Raw genomic sequence first — 21,146 nt, 5'->3', positions numbered from 1 at the left:
CGGCCGCCTACGCTAAAGCTCTAAAGGGACGGGTTAATTTCTCAACGGCCTTTGATATGCTGCATCCCCAACTACCCTTGTGCGCAAACGTTAACATATTTTGATTGGACCCATCAAATTCACGAAAACCAAAGCTGGATTAAGTTACCAGGCCTTTCTCTGCAAAACCCGCATTTTTTTCTACACAAGAAACGGAGCTAACAATCTAGGTTTTTGGTGAGGTGCTTGCTTAAGCTGTAGTACGATGGCTGAGAAGAGACACTAAAAAAGCAATATACAAAACAAAAAATTTCAATACATTTACAATACAAAATTTAAAATCAAAAATCAAAATTTAATTAAATTATTTTTTTTTGCATTGGAATTTTTCATTTTGTTTTTTGGATTTTTCCTCCTCGGCCCTCCAACGAACTTTAGCGTGTCGGATGAAAATTTGGGGTTTTGGTCGAAGCTTCTATTATCGATTACCGCTCGCGCGCCGTAGCTGCGGCTCTGCGCCTGATAAGCTCCGCACAGCACAAAAAAAAGTTATCTGATATTCCGATGGCGTATTAGCGGCCGCCCACGCTAAAGCTCTAAAGGAGCGGGCCAAAATTTTCCTGACCTTCAGAGCTTTAGCGTGTCGGAAAAAAATTTCTACATCGGGTGCCAGATAAAGAAAAAGTCGAAAAAACATCACAAAAAATGGGCGACCGCCAAATAGCGCCCATTTCTCCAAAATTAGAATGTTTTGGTCACGTGATCAAACATCAAACTCGCCCAGCCGCCATTATGAAAATATCGAAACCTGGAGTAGTATTTTGAGTCCAGTTTCAAAAATCTCAACTGTGAAAAGCTGGCAGATAATATCGTCTGGATTACTCAATGTAAATTTTCAATAGAACAAGAGTGTAAGTTGTCAGTGTTGCAGTTCTAGATTGACTCAGAATGGAAAGATCAAAGTAAAAGGAACTATAACTTAGGCGTTTTAGTTTTTATATTTTGTATTTCTCTTTTATGTTTTGATTTTTATGAAAGAGCTTCCTTATTATGCTATGCATTTTTTTATGGGGAAGCCAAGATAATCTTTATTAGGAGTTTATCTTTTAAAAACTAATTGATAGCTTTCAAATTCATACTTTTTTTAGAATTACCAACAGCAAACAAACAAAAAATTAGAAAAAAATTAAAGTGATATAACTTGCTCATATGGCTTAACCAGATTTTGTGGTTTTCATTCATCTGCAAAATATCATGACTTTTCTTAGCCACAAATGAACAAGCATGTCAAATAAAAAATCACAGAAGGAATTCACAATATGTGTCGTAGGTTTGTCTGGCTATGATAATCAGGAAAAACGTTTGTATGGTGTTGGAAAATCATGTTTTTGCAATCGTCTGGTGAGACCTGCACAAGACGAGTATTACACTGATCATGCATCTGTCTTCAGTACTTCAGATTTTGTAGGAACAGTGCTTAACAGTGATCACTTTTTGTATTGGGGTACTGCAGAACGAAATATCGAGAATGCAGAAACCAAGGGAAGGATAAAAATTATAGAACACACAGAATTTATTGATGATGCAAGTTACTCGCCACTTTCAAAAGGTGGTCAACTTGCTGCCTACACCAAACGAGCAACATCAGCAAAAATAAGTTCTTCGGGAAAAATGATGTACATTAGCCGAGATCAAGTTGCTTTGCAAAATGAGTTTGAGGAAAAACAAATGGAGGAGAAATTACAAGTTGATGCATTTGTTTGTATCTATGATGTCAGTACGATGCTTTCAAAAAGGACCCATTACATACAATTACAAGAGGAAGTGCTTTCAAATTTACTTTCAAACATTGCAAAAACTAAAAAGCCTGCAATTATAGTTGCATCAAAATGTGACAAAGGTGATACCCAAATACTTCAAAGAGCCCAAAATTTTGTTACAAACAAAAAACTGAACACTCAACTGGTTGAATCCTCTTCAGAACTTGATGTCAATGTTGATTATGCATTTCAAGTTTTGTGGAGTTTGCTAGACACTAAAAACAAACATCGGGTTAAACCCAAACCCTTATCTTACCAAGAAGGCTTGCTTATACAAAATGAAAAGGTATCAGGGCTTAATAAGAAATACTTGAATCTAATTCAAAGGTGTGCTACAGAAAATTCATTACTCATGAGTTGGAAAGACTTTCAGGCTCTTCACGGTGAATCTTCTATATTCAAAGAGTATATTTTAGCTTGTGGCTCTGATAAAGCTCAATTAGTTTTTAACCAACAAGCCAAGAAAATAAAACGTCATCACGAGGACAAAAAACTGAATGAATTTTTAAACAAACTACCAGATGCATTGGATGAACTGCTTCCTACAATTCAATCTATTGAGGCAAATGATTGGAAGTGGGAAAATTGCCAAAAGGCAATCAAAAACCATTTATTGTTTGATAAATGGTTCCAAGTACTTCCTCAAGGGGTCCCATGGAACTCAAATGATCAATTATTTAAAAAGACTGACCGTATACCGTTTGATGTTTTACAAGTTGAACGTTCAAGGGCTTGTTTCGATAGACATTACAAAAAGTTAAGGGAGTCAGCAAGGAAATCACGTATGAAAGTAGAATTTAGAAAACTTTTAGAACTTACACTGCAGATACGTCCTGGAACCAGTTGGGCTGATGCATCAACATGGATATCAAACGAGGAATCTTACAAATGCCTTGATGAAATGGAACGTAAAGTCATATTTGAAACTTATCTTAGAGAAATTACATACAATGCTAAAACAGAATTTCAAGAACTGCTTTTTGAATCTGCAAATAAATTTTCAAAACTCAATAAAGAATCCCGGCCCTCTGAATCAGAAATGAGGGAACTGTATGAGTACTTGCAAGATGACTCTCGTTATAAAGATCTTGAGAATTTAGATAATGCACGTGACATACTCCTTTTCAATCATATTGCTCTAATGCAAAGTCCAAATAGATGTTTGAGCGGACCTGAGAAATGTATGGACAGGAGGATACAACATGTTGTTGAAATGACTGAACGAAGGTATGATCTTTTTCGATATTTTTTCATATGCCTATGATACAGCCTGAAACTCCAGACTGCATTCATTTCTATTTTTGATTTTTCGAGTTTACGGCCTGGTCATCCTTAAGCAATTTGCATTCCAACTTCAAAGACAGCACATTAGTAATTTTGTTTATAAAGCGTCTAGGTAGACTAAGTTGTAAATAGAAGAAACATCGAAGAAAATAAGAAATTAATAGACAGCTTGGATATACAGGATATTTTATTTACTGTTATCAATCTCACATTAAAATTATTTTAAGAGTCACTATCACTATGGGTGATAGTGTAACTTAAAAGCATAATCTATAGATCTATAAGCTACATATTATTATCTGAGCTGGGGCTCCCTTGCCTAATTGATGGATAATTACTCAAGCTTCATTTTCGAGAGAGTTAAATGAAGATTTTCCATTATAATGGAGGGATTATCCCTTTTATCATAAAAAAAACAGTACTAACTACAGTTTAGGTAATTTTAGGCCTTTCATTATGTAATGTATTTATGTCATGTATAGGTATTTTTCTCAGCTCAAAATAAATCTAGTACTTTGACTGTGGTGTATTAGAGCTTGCTACGAAAAAAGGTCTGTCTGTTCAAAAGTGTTTTAAAGGTGACCTATTTGTGTTTAAACCAGCTGAATCTCCTGGTCTTTCTCTTGGTCGAGGAAAGTTTTTGAATTTTGTATGTTTATTTTTAATATGGACTACAAAATATCATCACTTAGTATGTACATTTTTGAAATAACTGTCAGTTAGTTGTTTAACAAAATATCAGCACACTAGTTCTAAAGTTCAATTCATTCTGTCAAATGGTCCGGTCATAAAAGGAAATCAATGCAGATCAATGCTTCATGTATGAACTAAATGTGAAAAAGATATAATTTGTATTGAGATTTTGTAAAAAAGATTTATGAGAGGGTGTTTATAATTAGCTTGCTATGTATCATGAAGGTTTTAATGTATTATTATATATATACTTTTTTGATTTAATTACTGATTTCGAAGTCTCTTTTAGAGTCAGCAAGTAAAGTCTGGATTGAAAAATTCCATATCATATATATGATATCATATTCTCCGTATTTGTCTTGCTTAAAAACTTCACCTACAGCACCTGACCCCGAGAATGTAGGTGAAATTTGAATCAGACCTGAGAGATGTAGATTTGCATTTAAAAAAATATTGAATGTTTTAAACGAAATTTTGAACTCCCAATATCCTTTCCCAGGGGTTTGTTTCATTACTTTTGATAGATAGGCTAATTTTTTTGGTCCTTGAAGTTGACTCCCATTTTCGTTATAACCCCCAGAATGTAGGTTTGGTTTTATGGCTTTAAATCTAGTAATAGTAAAATGTTGATATTTTTTTGATTGAATTAATTATAACAGGAAATTTTAGAAATATTTTATGCCAAAACAATATTCTAAAGAGCTTTTGTTATTCTGAAAATTGGATTTTTTCGCTTTTTAACCCCCAGAATGTAGGTGAAAAGATTCGGTTGCTGAGTGCGAAATTTCAGTATTCATCGTAAATTTTTGTTCTCTAAGTGAAATTCATACTTTCGAAATATACTCTGACAAAAAATTTACAAAGATATTAATTTTATCGTGCTACAAATCATGAAAAGTAAAAGAAAGGACGAAAAGAAGAGACAAGAAAGTTGTTTTTATTTTGTAGGTTGAAGATTCTGTGTTAAAATATGTGAATAATGTAACAACACCCCTGCCTCACAGCCCCGTTGGAACTTTTCCCACGTCGGGTCAAAAAATGTCTACTAAATTCCCAATGGGGATAGAAATTCTATTGTTCCAAACCTTTCTGATTGGGCTGGGGTCCCAGCGGGTCTGGGACACGTCGTAAAAGCTTAAAATACCAACATTAATCATCTCTCAGGTAATACTTTCATGTTATGAAAGTGAAACAAAAAAGTTTTATATAATTTGACAGACTTTTTATGTCGGCTTATGAAGGCTCCCAAATTGTAGGTCAACTAACCCCAAAAAGTAGGTCAAACATTTTCGTTAAAATATCTAACTTAGAACAATAAATATTGAAATGGACTATTTTTCACATTTCCTTAGTTCATTAGGAATAAGAAAATACCTTATCATCATAACTTAATTCCAATAGATTTCGATTTAGAGAGGATTTATTTAGAAAATGTCTCAATTCGAGTAGTATCCAATCAACTTCGATTCAGATTTTGGCCTGAAAAAATCAATTCAAGTTAAAATTTTATGTCTAGAAATAATCAGTAATATGTAACAGTATGCTCTGAAACAACTTTTTATGAAGTTAAACTATTGTTAGGGCTACCATGCTAAAAAATGAGAAACCTACATTCTCGGGGTTTACTACATTCTCGGGGTCAGGTGCTGTAGATCTAAATGTTTCTGTGAGAAGCTTTTTTTATCAAGACTCACCTACTTAATTTACTTTTCAAATTCTTTTTTTTTATCTTGGGTCTTTTCTTACTTTATTCTCTGTTTTAATTTTGATTTAATTAACCTCTGAGAGTTCTGAGAGTTTTTCTTGATTTTGAAGTAAGTTCAAGTCTATTTAAAAGTTTCGTTTTGCGGTGAACTGGATGGACTGTATGTAAATGGTTCCAGCCTATTTTATCAGTTCTAATTTTGAGATCAAATAAAAAACTAAATGTCAAAGAATTATTTCACAAACTAGATTCATTGATACCTTTGCAGAATTTGTGAATTTTTAAAGAAAGGGAGTAGAGAGGAAAGGTTGACAAGAATTTCCATTCAAATCTCGTTGTCATTTTTTTATTCATTTTTTTTTTCATTTGATAGGCTGTCAAATTTTCAATCAAATGTTTTAATAAATTAAAATCATATACATAACCATTCATTTAAAAGTTTTTTTTAAGTGTTAACAATTAGTTGACATTATTTCCAGTTTTTTTTTGTTTTGCAAATTATCAGATAGATTTTAATTTTATATAAAAGAATCTTCGTTGGCTTTGTTTCTGACACAAAACACGCATTTCAACAAAATAGCCCATAGCTCTTTTCATCTTCAATATTGGCTTAATTGCAGCATATGTTGGAAAGCTTCTGCAATTCACCCAGCTCTATCTTCCTGCTAAAAAAAGAGCAGCTTTTTGTTAAATGATTAGAGTCCAGAGCAAGTATTATTACTCTCACACTGTCATTAATTTAAAGTCTGATGATAAGCTCTTATGCTTATTATACATGTTCATAATAAGTTAAACAAAAATAGAGAAAAAAGAAACCTTCGTGATGATAATAATGATAATGATAACTATTTTTGATGAACCTTCTTGTAAACTATGAAAATGGTTTTATTACAAGATTAGAGAGATGTATAAAAGTCAAGTTTTATTTTTTATAAGAATCACTCAGCTTCACATGCTTATAATTAATTTAAGATACATTTTAATTGATAATACAATAGGAAGTCATCTTTTTTACCTTACAGATTTTTTTATAAGAACATCAAAAATTTTGAAGTCTTTGGATGTTCTTTTTGAAATTTAAGCCTAAAAAATGTTCTTAACATGTTCTTATTTTCACCATTTTGTGAGTATTTTTGTCCATTTTCTTAATAAATTGGCCGTTTTGGAGTCCACAAAGTCTTAAATGTTCTCACCTTGTTATTAACATTTTGGCCATCAAAGCGGTATGTTTATAGTTTATTCTTATAAACAAAAAAACGTGTACTTGCTTTGTAATTCGAAAAAAAACAAGTGGAAGATTTTGGAAATGACAAAAAAATCGAATTGATAGAATCCATAGGAAACTCCATTCTAAATGTATATGGCAATCTGCAGGCAAAAGATCCCGTTTTTTTATTAGAACAAACTTTATAAGAACATTACCATTACCATTACCATTACTCTGATACAAGAGTGTGGTTAGATTAGACAGACATTGTGACGTGCCATGGCACCCATAGGGTTCGGCCTCGCATGAGCATCGCTCTCCCAGTGTCGTTCGAGTGTCATGGTTTACGCCATGGCTTGGCATCTCGCGTCTGTCGAGTTGCAGTGTCTGTCAGCGCTGTAATTCCTACTCAATCCCGAATGGAGGGCTCATATCTATCTATAAGAATAATAATTAATAACAAGTTAAAAACATTTTTAAAGGCTTATTTCATTAGGAAAATGGACAAAAACACTCTCAAAATGGTTCAAATAAGAACATGTTTAAGAACATTTTTAGGCTTAAATTTCAAAAAGAACATCCGAAGGCTTCAGAAATTTTGGATGTTCTTATATAAAAAACGCGTATTGAAGAAGATCTACAGTACATCGTATATATCCTGAAACTTTGTACAAGTATGAAAAACCATATAGTACATAAGTAAATAAGAACAGCAGAGCCTCTAAATTTTAAGCCTAAAAATGTTCTTAGTATATTTTCACCGTTTTGTGAGTATTTTTGCCCATTTTCCTAAGAAATCGGGTGTTTTAAAAGTCTTAGCTTGTTCTTAATATTTTGGTTATCGAAGCTTTATGTTCTTATAGTTTATTCTTATTAAAAAAACGTGTAAACTGGGTAACTTTTCTGGGTAGTTTTTCTGGGTAGCCTGCTGGAATCCACCTTTCGGTTCTCTCGCTATTTGTTCTTGTAATGTAAGCTCAGTGGCTTATTTTCAGACGTTTGTTTTTGAATTATGATGTTTTCTTTAAGATTATAGAAGCTTTAGTGTGATAGTTTTTCGTAAAGCTAAAGTTTAGTTTTTTTGTAAGAATAATATTTTTAATACCAAATGCGAAAATAAGTAGTCTAGAAGTGAAGCTGCAAGGATATTGACGTAAGGGTAGGGCGTTGACAGTTATTTTTGGTGTGAAGTCAAAAAATTCACGATGGAGTGTTTTTGTATGAAAATCTTAATCTACAGTATTGTGAGAAATTTTTAAAGGTCAGAAGTCCAAGATTAGCCGAACTCCCCCTTGGGGTCCTGTTTTGTACTACAAGTAAAAATTAGAAAATATTTCGTTTGCATTTTCCTGTAAAAATATGTCAAGATAAACCTTATGTTTTTGGTTTACAATTCTACTAAATTTTCACAAATTACTTGTTCGAGTTATGGCGACTCCCCCGTATTCAAAATTACGTTCCTTGAATATCGAATTGAAGATTTTTTTTTTATTAGAACCCAGTTTATAAGAACATTCAGGCTAAAATTCGTCGAAAAAACATCGTAAGAACATGCCCAGCCTCTGTTTGGAAAAAAAATGACAAGAAACTGCAATTTCTTCCTCTTTTCAAGCAGTTCTAACCGAGCTTAGGGATGTATTTTCTAAATCGAGAGTAAATATTGTCCAAATTTTACCAATTTTAAAAGTGCTCTTTATTTTGCTTGATATTGTCGATTTAGAGTAGTCGAAAAAATTATAAGAACGCATCTAAGAACATTTCAGGCTGAAAATTGCTAACAAAATAACCACTTCCAGGCTCAGCCAAATTTTAGGTGTTCTAATAAAAAAAACGTGTAAAGCAAAAGAAATCAACGTTAATATCTTTTCAAATGAATTTGTAAAAAATGTTTCCAGAAAAAAAAAGATGTTTGAAAAATAGGGCTAAAAAATAAGCTTTTTCTTCAACTTAGGTTTAAGTAGCCATTTTGACACATAGACAAGGAGTTTATTTAGACCATAATATGCAGGTTATGCCAGTCAAATAGTTTTATCTCAAATCTTCACCTTCATTTTCCGATCTTTTTTGAGTTTTTTTCTTTGTAACAATAATCCCACTCCTGTTTGTCTTTTCAACGAGCACAAAATCGCTACTTAATTCAAATTCTATCAAAAGTTATTGAGGTTTGAAAAAACACTGCCAGCTAATTTGAAATAGACTTTAGTCTGATCTCAAATTTCTACTGAGTTTTCTTATAATAGCTAAAGAAGATTTTTTGTTTGTATTTAGTTGTAAAAAGCTAATCATAGAGAGAATACAGTCTGATTAAGAAAAAGTCAAGTTTTCAAATGTTTACAAATACCAGTACTATCTCTTTGTAAGCATTCACTTTCATTATCGACTATACTCTTTTTATAAGAAGCAGCACATTTTTGTTGAGGCTCCTCGCCTGTTCTTGTTTTTTTTTGACACTTTTAGCCTGAAATAGTTTTGATCATGTTCTAAATTTTTTTAGAAAATGTTAGTTATTTCTAGCTTGATACCCTATTTTTATCGTTTTGACCTTTAATTTACCAACAATCCCCCCATTTGAGATGGTTCTTACAAAAAAGTTTTTCGTCGAGTCGTTGTTGTTCTAGCATATTCATGCGAGGTAGTTTTAAAACAATCGATAGCTGGTTAAGAACAAGATTTTTAGCCTTTGCGGACTTAAACGTACGTAAATACTCTCAAAATGGCGAAAGTTAGAACATTTTAAAAACATCCAAGGGCTTCGAAGATTTTGGATGCTCTTATAAAAATAACGTTTCTCTAACTGCTTTTGTTCAATGTTACGAACTTTGTTGGTAGTTAAACTTTTTGCTTGAAAAATATTGAAAGAAGTCATTGCACTATCGCCAAAATACATTGACTTCAGACAGCCAACTTTCTACCCAAGTTAATTGAAGACTAGAATAGACCGAAAGACGGGCCTTCTAGACCAGGCTCAAATGTTAATAGATTTTGTCCTCAAGTTCTAGTCCTTTCAGCATAAACGTTCTTGTTAAAATGGTCTGATAAAAATTGATATTTTCGGCGAAGGGTCCGGCTATAGTTAGACTATAATTAAAGGTTTTATTTTTACCTAAGTGATTTTGTTGCATACTAGACACATATTTCATATCAGGACAGTGTTTTGCTGTTGTTATATTGTGCTGTTATAAGCAGAAAAATGTTTTTCTTTTCCTCTTTTTGACAAATCTTGCTCCACATCCGTCACTACTAGGTCTTAAAACATCAATTGTGGACACGGTTGATGTTTTTAATCCACAGTCAATCATTTTTATGGACAGTCAATATCCAAACATCGACTGTCAATACTTTTCATCAACTGTCAATATCCAGATATCAACAGTCAATATCCAGATATCAACAGTCAATATCCAGATATCAGCAGTCAATTAAATAATCTCAACAGTTGATGAAAAGTATTGACAGTCGATGTTTGGATATTGACAGTCGATGTTTGGATATTGACTGCTGATGTCTGGATATTGACTGTTGATATCTGGATATTGACAATTAATGAAAAGTATTGACAGTCGATGTTTGGATATTGACTGTCCATAAAAATGATTGACTGTGGATAAAAAACATCAACCGTGTCCACAATTGATGTTTTCAGGCCTAGTAGTGCGTGTCAATCCAATATGAAAAAGCTTGTAAATCAAAATTGATGAATAAGCAAACGATATCACTTTTGTTTAAAAAACAAAAGTGATATCGTTTTACAAAACCTTTAGAATGTATTCAATTTATTTACCTTAATAGAACGACACAAAATCCTTACGAGAATGAGATCAACCGTGAAAATGAAGATGAACTGCTTAACTTGCTCATCATCGGCAAAAATGGGCTGGGTCGGGAACTTGAAGAGAAAATTAGGGTAAGTCGGAAAATAAAATTTTTCGGTTTAAATCCATTTCAGAACTTTTATTTTACCCCCACTGTTATGTTGAGGATATTGATTTTTCAAAGTATCGAACCCCCTGGATATCCTACTTTATAAGTAAAGACCCCATTCTTAAAAATATGCTCATGATAATTCATGATGCACCATTGCAATGTCTTCTGACAATACATCACGGACCCAACAACTGATTGGCTTGAAGTGACGTAAAATCAGTCAGTACGTCACTTTCAACCAATCAGTTGTTGGGTCCGTGGAAGACATTGCAATAGTGCATATCGTGAATATAAAGCAATTCCTTCTTTCTTTGTAGGTCGGTAGTTCATCATGTGAAGACGTTGAATACATCATCGATGGTCAAATCTATGGATTAAACCTCAAAGTGCATGATGTCAGTCAAAACTCTACAACTGGTGCTTCTGAAGTTCAATCGATCATCACTGATTTCAGACCACAAGGTTAGTTCACTGAGCATTTAAAGGGACATAAAAGTTGTAAAATGTTAACATTGCGCGAACCACGTGTCATTAAAGAGAACAATTAAAATCACGTGTCTAAAACAAACTTGTAAAACAATTGGAACAATCAAAATCAACCATGGGAAGCATGGGATGCGGTGCTCCTAAGTGCTGTAAAATTGAACCCTTGAAAATTGAGCGGTCTCGTATGGGATGCCAGTGACACCGTGGCACTTAGTAGGTTAACCCAGCTGGTACACAACCTTGTTTCAACGTCCATCTAACGTTATACACACACAACGTTGTTTCAACGTTCATCTAACGTTATATCCCTGAAGACGGTTTCTCGATCCCATCCAAACTACAGTTGACGCTCTCTAATTCGATTTTCAAAGGGAATCTGATTTTTATCGAATAATTGAGAGTATCGAATAGTAGAGCGTCGTTTATAAGAGTTTCTTGTTGACAGGGACTTTCAATATTGTCGAATAATAGAGCGTATCAAATAGTAGAACGTCGAATTAGAGAGCGTCGACTGTATATCTTCAATAGGAGCTTTTTATGAACTATTACCTCAATGGTAGGTACCAAAACTCCGATCAAAGATTGGAGATAATTGCTCTGTCCAGGATTCTAATACAGTTCATTTTGTTTGATGATTTTAATTTCTTATCATATGGTAAAAGCCTGTTTACATTGAGAAGTTTCGAAAAAGCATGAATCTCCTGTTTAAAAGTGTGCTGTATACCATTTGACGGTCGAAATGAATCATGGGTAATCGGGACCACCGTGTTCTGATAACAAATTTCTGTTGGTCCTAGAAGTTTGGATGTTTTTGCGTCTAACCAACGGAAAGCCTTTTACGGGGGCGTAATTATTCGTGATTACCCATTATTATTCATTTCGACCGTGAAATAGAAAGCCTTCCTTCCGAAATTATAACTCGCGGTGTTTCGTATTTTCGGGATCGACCAAAAGATTTACGCAAAGCTTTTTCTTTGAATGATGTAATCTATTCGAAAATCTTCAACGGTTGAGAGAGAGGTGCCTGAACAGTATTTATCTTGTAATCACTTGTCTCCAAGGCAACCTGAGATTTCTTAAGCTGATCTTGCGCGGCACTTTATAGAATTTACAAAATGCTGAGTAAAAAATCTAGAAATAGATTTCAGAACAGTTTTAAAAGTGATTTCAACTGAACTACTGAATATAGTGTAGATAATATAAACTTTTAAGAAATTTTAATCCACACTACCTTCATTTAAGGATTTAAAGCAATTTAAAACCTCATGATACGTTATAGTTATCGGACAGTTGCGAATACAATATGAGAAATATTTTACGAGTTCCGAGATTTTTCCGTACAATATTTTCCGAGCCTTTAGGCGAGGAAAGTATACGGAAAATCCAGAACGTGATCACATCTTTCCAATATCCAGTACAAATGGCAGCTTTTTAAATCCTGATATGAATAAATTTTAACTTACCTGCTCTTGCGATAGAAATGATCAACTTTGGTTAAAAATGAAAAAATTGTTGAGCGCTTTTTCCATTTATTTTTTTATTGGACATCTCTCTCTTTCATCAAATACAAAAAAATGCTTTCACATAAATATTTGCTTATCTTTATTAAAGCACTTTGCAGTAAAAGTACACATACGCAATATTTCACAGATTTTCCGAAGAAGCTTTTTGGTGTATACCAAAGTTAATGCGTAAAATTTTAATGTTTGTAATTGATGATTTGTTAAAGAATCCACGGGTTGCAAAATTATATCAGTGCAGTCAAAACATGTGATTACTCGAAAAGGTTCACGTGATTTTATTTGCTTTACAACTTACAGTTGATAACTTTATTAGGGTCAAAAAATTCGAACCAATTAGAAATAAATGATGTCATGTGAGGCGAGACCAATTTGATTAGTTGTTTTTTATTTCGAGTAAAAGCGTGATTTTTCTTCAGACTTTAAGTTTAACTTTGCAACCCGTGTATTCTTAGATTTGTGGATGATCTCATTTGATATTGGGCGCACTAGTTAGACCAAGCAAGGGGTAGGGGTACGCGTTTTTATATGTAACAGAACGTCCAAAAATTTGGAAACTTTCGGATGTTTTTAAGGTTTGAACCAAAAAATATTTTTAGAATGTTCTTAATTTCACCTTTTTTATGGTAATCTTTTGCAATTTCATCAGGCTCTTGTGTCTTAAGATGTTCTCAACATGTTGAGGGGGTTTATCTAAAGAATCCTGCATAGGGTCCTCCAGGCTTCAGGTACCCCCATTAAAATTAGGTACCCCCAACGATTTAGGTACCCCCAAAGTTTTTTGAATTCTTAGGTAGCCCCCAGGATTTGTTACCCCCATTGAAATATGTTTTTTAGGTACCCCCTTTTATTACGTAGCCATTTTGAAGAATTTCTGCTCTTTTGTCATTCCTGAAATCTTAAAGGTTGTTTCTGACATTTTTTTGCATTCTATTCTCTGTAATGATAATTTTGTGTCAGTTTGTTGAAAGTATTCAAAGAACACACAAGAGTAATAAGACATGTCTTTTCCCACAAATCCATGTGAAGAAACAAATATCCAAAATAGGTGAAAATTATTAATATGGAAACAAATTAAAAAATATACTAAGGATACAATCAAATAACGTATACGCTTGGTATACGCTCAAATAACGTATACGCTCAAATAACGTATACGCTTGGAACTGCATCCAAAAGATTTTCACAAGTTATAAAAAAATATAACAACTTCAAGCTACCATGTTTGTTATGATAGAAACGCTTGGTCAACATCCAAAAGATTTTCACAAGTTATAAAAAAATATAACAACTTCAAGCTACCATGTTTGTTATGATAGAAACGCTTGGTCAGCAAAAATGCAATATCGTTATTTATATATTTATTTATTTATTCAAATTGAAACACTCCACATCCGTGGGCAAACTACAAATTTCTTTTATAAAAAAAAAAAAAATTGTTGAATTTTAATCTCCTTCACTGGGGTTACTGTAAGATGTAAAGGACACAAGCCCGGGGGGGGGGGGTACTAGGGCAAAATGGGGTACGGGGATGCTCCGCTGGTCAGGGTATCTTTTTCAACCTCCACGAGTCCCAGGTAGGGTCGCAAAAACACCAAAATAGAAAAATCAGTCCCTCGTAGGGTGCCTATTTTTGAAAAATTCGGGGGAAAAGTAGAAAATTTTGGAATTTCAGTCCCATTCAGGGTCACTTTTTTCGCAAATTTCGAGTCCCACGTAGGGTCCATTTTTCGAACCTCAGCGGAGCACCCCCGTCGGTCGACAAGGGTAGTACCCCCCCCCCCGGGGACACAAGAAAGAAAAAGTAGTAAAAACGAAGGGTTTGGTTGAAAATTGAGAAATTGAGTAAAGTTAAGAAAAAATATCTCACACAGAAAAAACAGCCCCCACCCTCACTGACGAGATTACAGGTCCCCCCAAACATATCAGGTACCCCCTGAAAGTGGGAATACTTCCAGGTACCTGGCTTTTTTAACACCTTTTTTTTAGGTACCCCCACTTAAAGTGGGGGGGGGGTGACACCATGATCCTGCATTACTAAAAATAGACAAAAAGAACGACAAATTTCATAAAAAACGACATATTTCGCCGTCCATAAAACCCCGACCGAAAGTGACTGTACCACCCCTAGCGATTCATTCCCATTGGTTTATCACGGGAATTAACTACATGTGGTCTAAAAGAACGACAAATTACGCATGCGTATTACAAAATGCAGGATCCTTTAGAGGAACAGACTACTCTTCTTTAACCCATTCCCTTGCTATATCATTTTCTAGTAGATTGATATAAAACTCTCGGGACATTCGTGGCTACCGTAAGTTGGTCTAATATCGACATCCCTCTTCTAATTCCGACACCTTTCTTTCGAGTTGGGATCACTTATAGACAAAAGAGTTTTTTTCTTCTCTGATTGCTAAGTAAAGAAAAATAGTTTCAATCAGCGATTCCAACATTCTGATTATTCTTATCTTTAAAGAAGGGTGTCGAAATTAGACAAACTTACGGTACCGTTTTACTGCGTGATGGCCGACTAGTCAAGGCGTCAGCGCCTCGAACCAGGGGTTTACGGTGACCCCGTGAAAACAATCGAGAGACTGTCTAAAAGTCCTAGATTACTGGGCCATCCATGTAAAATATCGACTCTACCTCTATATCTACTCTAGTTACTTTCTATCTATACTTGTAGGCTATCTGGCGATATAGCCGTCACCCAATTCCCTCCCTTCATATCATTAGCTAATAGAATGATATAAAACATTCGGCTCATTCACGGCTACAGGCTAACTTACTAACTTATCTCTTTACTTGCAGGTTACTTGGCGATTTATTCTTCACCCAATTTCCTCCGATTCATATCATTAGCTAACAGAATGATATAAAACATTCGGCTCATTCACGGCTACAGTCTAACTTTCTCCTATCTTTACTTGCAGGTTACTTGGCGATTTATTCTTCGTCCAATTCCCTCCCTTCATATCATTAACTGACAGAATGATATAAAACACCCGGCTTATTCATGGCTACAGTCTAACTTACTCCTATCTTTACTTGCAGGCTACTTGGCGGTATATTCTTCATCCAATTCCCTCCCTTCATATTATTAGCTAAAATAATGATATAAAATACTCTGTTCATTCACGGCTACAGTCTAACTTTCTCCTATCTTTACTTGCAGGTTACTTGGCGATTTATTCTTCACCCGATTCCCTCCGATTCATCAAAGAGTGTTTGAAAGAAATCGAAGAACACGAAAATCAAACACACACTGCTCTACCATTGATTGTGCTGCTTGCAAACGAGGCTGGTACTCCTGAAAGCGAGATCCAGTTCCTTAGAAATGAAGGCCATAATCTGGCGAACAGGTAATGCCCAATTCTTGTCATAAAAGGAGGATGCATAGATTGGAGTCGTTTATAATGCGTGTAATACAGTATTCTGCAGTATTATAGGCGTTATATGATAATACGATTATTGTTACGGGATTTAGTTTGTATAAACTAAACTAAAATTGTTTCCTCCATTACTTTTTGCTTTATATTTATACTATGTCTAAATTAGTAGTCTAGCTTGCTAGACTAGAGGATGCATTGTTAAAACGATACCTAAATACACATGCGAACTTCAATGACGAATAGAAAAAAAAGTTATGTCAAAGAATATAGAGGAACGATTTTTTTAGTCACCCTGTATAAGTTCCTCTGAGAAATGATAACTTTTGGTTTCCCTATCTCCAATAGTTTGCAATGTATCTTTTTGGACTACCCGTACACCGTATCTCTAACGGACGAACATCTACTTTCGTTGACTCTTTCTAATTCGATTTTCAGAGGACAGATTCTGTCTCGAATTAGAGAAAGATTCGAATTACAGAGAGTATTTTATACTTATTTTCCAGCAGAGGAGACCAATGTTTTACTTCGAATTATAGAAAGATTCGAATTACATAAGTTCGAATAAGAGAGAGTAGATCAATTCCCTAAAATAGTAACTCATGGTTTCCCTATTTCCAATAGCTTACAATGTATCTTTTTGGACTACCCGTACACCGTATCTCTAATGGACGATCGAATCCACTCATCTCAAGTCGAAGATTCACTACGTGGTGTATTCGATATCATCAACAAACGCTCGCGGCCCGCTGGAACGCCTGGCGGAACGGATGACTATAACTGTGACGTCAGGTAACTTTTCATTCAATTTTTCTCCTTTATGATTACTTCTTAATAAGGCGTCTCGTTTCGTTTTTGGATTCAGATTGTACTTTTAATCAATTTTGGGCTCCGGCCAAACATCGCCTAGGTCCGGGTCCCTTTTGTTCTCACCAACTGTTCCTAATGGTCCTTGTAATAGTGTTTACTTGATGTCAATTTACATTTCAAGCTCCTATATTTTACCCTAAGTTTTACAAGTTTATGAAATAAACTCAATCAGTCAGGAAGAAAAGACACTTTTTTATTCTGCTTCATGCAAAGTTGCCTGAAGATTGTCGCCAAAGTGGCACGAAACTGTCTAGTAGAGTAAAAAGTGTCTTTTCTTCCTGACCGGCATCGCTCTACTTATGTATCGAGCACTGTAAAAAACTGAAGAATTACTTACTGAAATAAACTCAATAAACTCACATTTGACGCTCTGCCATTCAATAAGCTCCCTTATATGATGAAAATCCAAGTCCCCTTCAAAATTGAATTAGAGAGCGTCAAATGTTGGTATAGATTGGCTATAACATCAACCATTTCTACTTTGACTCTCGGTGTTTTGTTATGTTCAATGTGCGGCGACAAATATTTGTTAGAGTTGATGTAGAGCTACATCTTAGTCTTTCAATTTCATGATGAAGCCATTAGTACGGGTCTTGTTATGGGTGAAAATTCACATTAGCATGACTCCTTTTCCCATTAAATTTTCCAGGATTTTGCTATGCTCAATGTGCGATTACGAATATTCGTTAGAATTGATCTAGAGCTACATCTATATCTTTCAATACGGGTCTTTTTATGGTAGAACATTGACATTACCTAACTCCTTTTCCCATTTTATTTTCCAGGATTTTGCTATGCTCAATGTGTGGTGACGAATATTCGTTAGAGTTGATTCTGAGTTCGATGCTTCAACAGAACAATTGTTATTCCAACCCAGAGAAACAGGATACTATAATGCTGGAAGCAATGGTGGATGGTGTGAAGAAAACGATCGCCGTTACGTTAGGATCTTATCATCGTAAGTTTTGTCGAGTCTATAAAGGCGTTGGCGGATGCGTAGGTGATTCGAGTTTAAAGACATTGTCACCATAGGCGTAGGGAGATACCCTTCAAAATTTATGGATGAGAGCGGTTTTTATGACACTGTAATTATTGTCTTTATTTTATCAAAAGATAATGAGTATGTCATAAACGTCTGCACTCCCTCATAAATTTTTTACACCTATGGTCACCGAAGGATTTTGGCCTTCATCGCGAAATTTAGTCTTTACGAACAATTCTATATCGTGATTTTTGCCAAAGCCTCTAGGAAACATGAAGGAAAAAAGAACTGAAAACTCGTTTCGCAAAATTTCATCTACGCAAAAAATTTTCGATTCGGGAAAATAAGTCCACGCGAAAATCTATCGACTAAAGGAAGGCGTGAGAGGTTGGATTGCTCTTTAAATAACTTTTTGAATAACTTTCTTTCACTTTAGGCGCATATGGTTTAAAGAATCAGATGTTCCACGGCTTCATTTTGGTCTATTCCGCGAAAAGGCTTGCTTCCCTTGAAACACTAAAGTAAGTGACATTTGTTTGAGGTGTTTACAACAGCGTGATGTGACAAGTTCACTGCCAAATACGAGTATACTCGTAATGTAGGTGTCAAAATGCCGGTAGTACTTTTAAGAGCCTTAACGTGCTTCTCTATTTTATTTTTGGAATCTACGTGGAATTCTGCGTCAGTAATTTTAACGTATTTGAAGAAAACCCCAGGCGAATTTTGATTTCTTGAAAAAGGCTCGGCAGTAAACTTGCCAAGTATCTGTACATCACTGGCACCGATAAACATGGTCCCTACAGCCTTCATTCTCGCTACAACACTTCTCTACATAGGCTAGTGAACAGGGCAGGCATACCCCAAGCCAAAAAAAATGTCTGCTTAGTTTTTATGTCAGTAAATGGGTGTCGCTTTTACGTGTACATCTAGCTGGTTAGGGTCTCGAACGGACTAACGGTAAAAAGGTTTTACCAATATACCAATCTATTATATTTTCAACATTTCTTGCTTCTTCAGAGCTTACGTGGCCACGTTACCGCGTAACGTTCCCGTCCAAGTGTTAGCTGTTACGGGAAGCTCATCGGCTGCAAGTATACTGTTCCACAAGCCCGATGCTACGTATCTCCTACATGATGATACCAAGTTGTCAACTAAACTATTGCAACAACAAACCTCTCTCAACCAAGGTAAGTTGGCGAAAGCTAAAGAACATTTTAGGTTTAAACTCAAAAAGTCCGAAGGCTTAAAAAATCTTGGATGTTCTTATAAAAAACGTGTACATTCCAAGAAAGGGAGACAGGTCTTTTTGTTACCCGCTACTAAAAGAAATATGAATTAACCTTTTCATTAAATGTATTATTCTCTTTCCATCGTAGCGAACGCGTTCGTCAATTTTTTTCGCGACGTCTGCGATAAGAAAACGTTTACCGAACGCATCTTACAAGGCGTCAAGAAACGTCGCTTACAAGAACCGCTCCCCGACATCCCGACAATAAGTCAAACGACGCCGACGCCGGAACCACGTGTTAATGGTGACGGTGGCAGCTTAGCGGTCGACGATGATACGTATGCATCGATCAACGATTTCAAAACACCCGGCGTCGACTCTCCGTACGTCGAAGTCGCAATCAGTCGTTCATACATTGAGAAAGGAAGCGACTCATCACGTTCGTCGCCCGATCGACGTGGCTCGTTTGTCGACAAACGTCGTTCAAGAACGTCGACTTGTGACAGTAGTAGCGACGTCTTGTTGGATACGTCTCACGATCAGCAACGTCACGATGAAGGTTAGTTAGCGTTGCCTTATCCGTGACACGGTTTTTCTACTATTTGATCGCTTCTCTTTACTTTAATTCGACTTATTTTATCAACCCTTACGTCATTATACCAGAATTTTTGGGGTCAGAGAAATCGGTGCACTGCGGTGGGCCTTTCCTGACTTTTTGTTTCGTATAATTGGACGATATAGAAAGGATATAGGTTGACCGAGAACCTATAAAGTGGAGGGGAAGGCTGTGGGGAGGGTGGCCTATCAAAAGATTTCTTTTGAGTTTTCAGGGTTTGAAAATGCTGTTTCTAGTTAATTTCATAAGAATTCATAGGAACTCCTATAAAAAAATGAGGGCAGGGACATTTACCTACGCCCAGTGAAGGTTAAGCTGGACGGCAGAAAATTTTTTTTATAGTACAGTAAACGTTCGCTCATTCGAACTTCTATTATTCGAATCTTTCGAACTTGTTTCCAGTCTCTTTAAAGAAAAAACCCTCTTAAAATACTTTCTATTCTTCGAATCTCTCTGTAATTCGAACAAATAAGAGTCCCCCCTTCGAGTTCGAATCCCCCTTTCGAGTCAACTGTACTCGCCTCAAAAAGCCGGCCAACCGGAGAGCCTCTAATAATCTAATAATCTCTTATACTGTAATATTTGTATAAATTTCCTAAATTTCTTAATTTTCAGGGTACGGTGGAGAAGCGAACGATGTGTCTGGGATGTACGCGCAAGTAGATAAAAAGAAGACCTTTTCTTACCTAAAGAAGCTAGAACAGAAGGTAAGGTGGTGATTTTGTAAATGAATTTTGTCTTAGCTCTAGTTTAGACGGCCGACTTAACCAAAGTTATAAGAACTGCAGCGAACACCCATTTTTTTCAGCCAAAAAATGGCTTGAATTTAGGCACTTGCTAGCTTGCCGTTTCTAATTGTTAGTTTAGGCAAAAGGTGGGCAGGAAGTTGGCATTTGAAGTCCTGTATTGAAAAAAATCACTTTTAACCTTTTAGATCCGCACATTATTTTGGTTTTTTAGGGTTCCTTGACACCTAGGTAAATGCGATGAAGAATGACTTTTTGATGGTTTTATATACAACTGTAGGACTATATATTTTCTGAAAGCATTTTAACCTGTGATGGAGACTGAAAAATGCATTAACTTCGCTCTTACAAACCACTCAAAACACGTGGTTTTCAGATGGGTATATCTTCTTGAGACCATCTGGTGAAAATTTCATAGAAAACCTAATCAGATTTTATGGTAGTTTGTTTGGTCAGATCTGACCCGTCACTTATCCAAAGGGTTAACATCATCCTTCTTGTACTGAAGTCACTCTTTAAGTCACTGATTTCCTTTCATTTCGACCAATCAAATTAAAATAGCGCTGTGAACCCTAAGTTAAGTTAGGGCCTATTCCCTGTGCTAAGGGAAGGTTCACCTCCTCCTCCTCCAATCAAATTAAAAATGACGTCAATTTTTATCACTGTCAACCAATCAATTTTTTCCTTTTTACCT

The 21,146-nt window shown here is 35.3% G+C and overlaps 1 protein-coding gene across 1 annotated transcript in view; it reads left to right on the top strand.

Moving 5' to 3' along the window:
• Nucleotides 1-1,125: 1,125 nt before the first annotated feature.
• LOC136812847 (rho GTPase-activating protein 5-like) overlaps nt 1,126-21,146 on the top strand; it is a 41,085-nt gene continuing 21,064 nt past the window's right edge. Inside the window, exons 1-10 of the mRNA XM_067069373.1 lie at nt 1,126-3,026; nt 10,478-10,592; nt 10,930-11,074; nt 15,797-15,983; nt 16,635-16,802; nt 17,666-17,838; nt 18,299-18,383; nt 18,880-19,049; nt 19,239-19,649; nt 20,322-20,413. Of these exons, the coding sequence (XP_066925474.1) occupies nt 1,264-3,026; nt 10,478-10,592; nt 10,930-11,074; nt 15,797-15,983; nt 16,635-16,802; nt 17,666-17,838; nt 18,299-18,383; nt 18,880-19,049; nt 19,239-19,649; nt 20,322-20,413 (3,309 nt within the window). The 5' untranslated portion in view covers nt 1,126-1,263. The remainder of the gene's footprint in view (nt 3,027-10,477; nt 10,593-10,929; nt 11,075-15,796; nt 15,984-16,634; nt 16,803-17,665; nt 17,839-18,298; nt 18,384-18,879; nt 19,050-19,238; nt 19,650-20,321; nt 20,414-21,146) is intronic.

Source organism: Clytia hemisphaerica, unplaced genomic scaffold (assembly GCF_902728285.1).
Source record: "Clytia hemisphaerica strain Z4C2 unplaced genomic scaffold, Clytia hemisphaerica genome assembly, whole genome shotgun sequence".
Classification (NCBI taxonomy): Eukaryota; Metazoa; Cnidaria; class Hydrozoa; order Leptothecata; family Clytiidae; genus Clytia; species Clytia hemisphaerica.
This window is presented reverse-complemented; position numbering and strand designations above follow the sequence as displayed.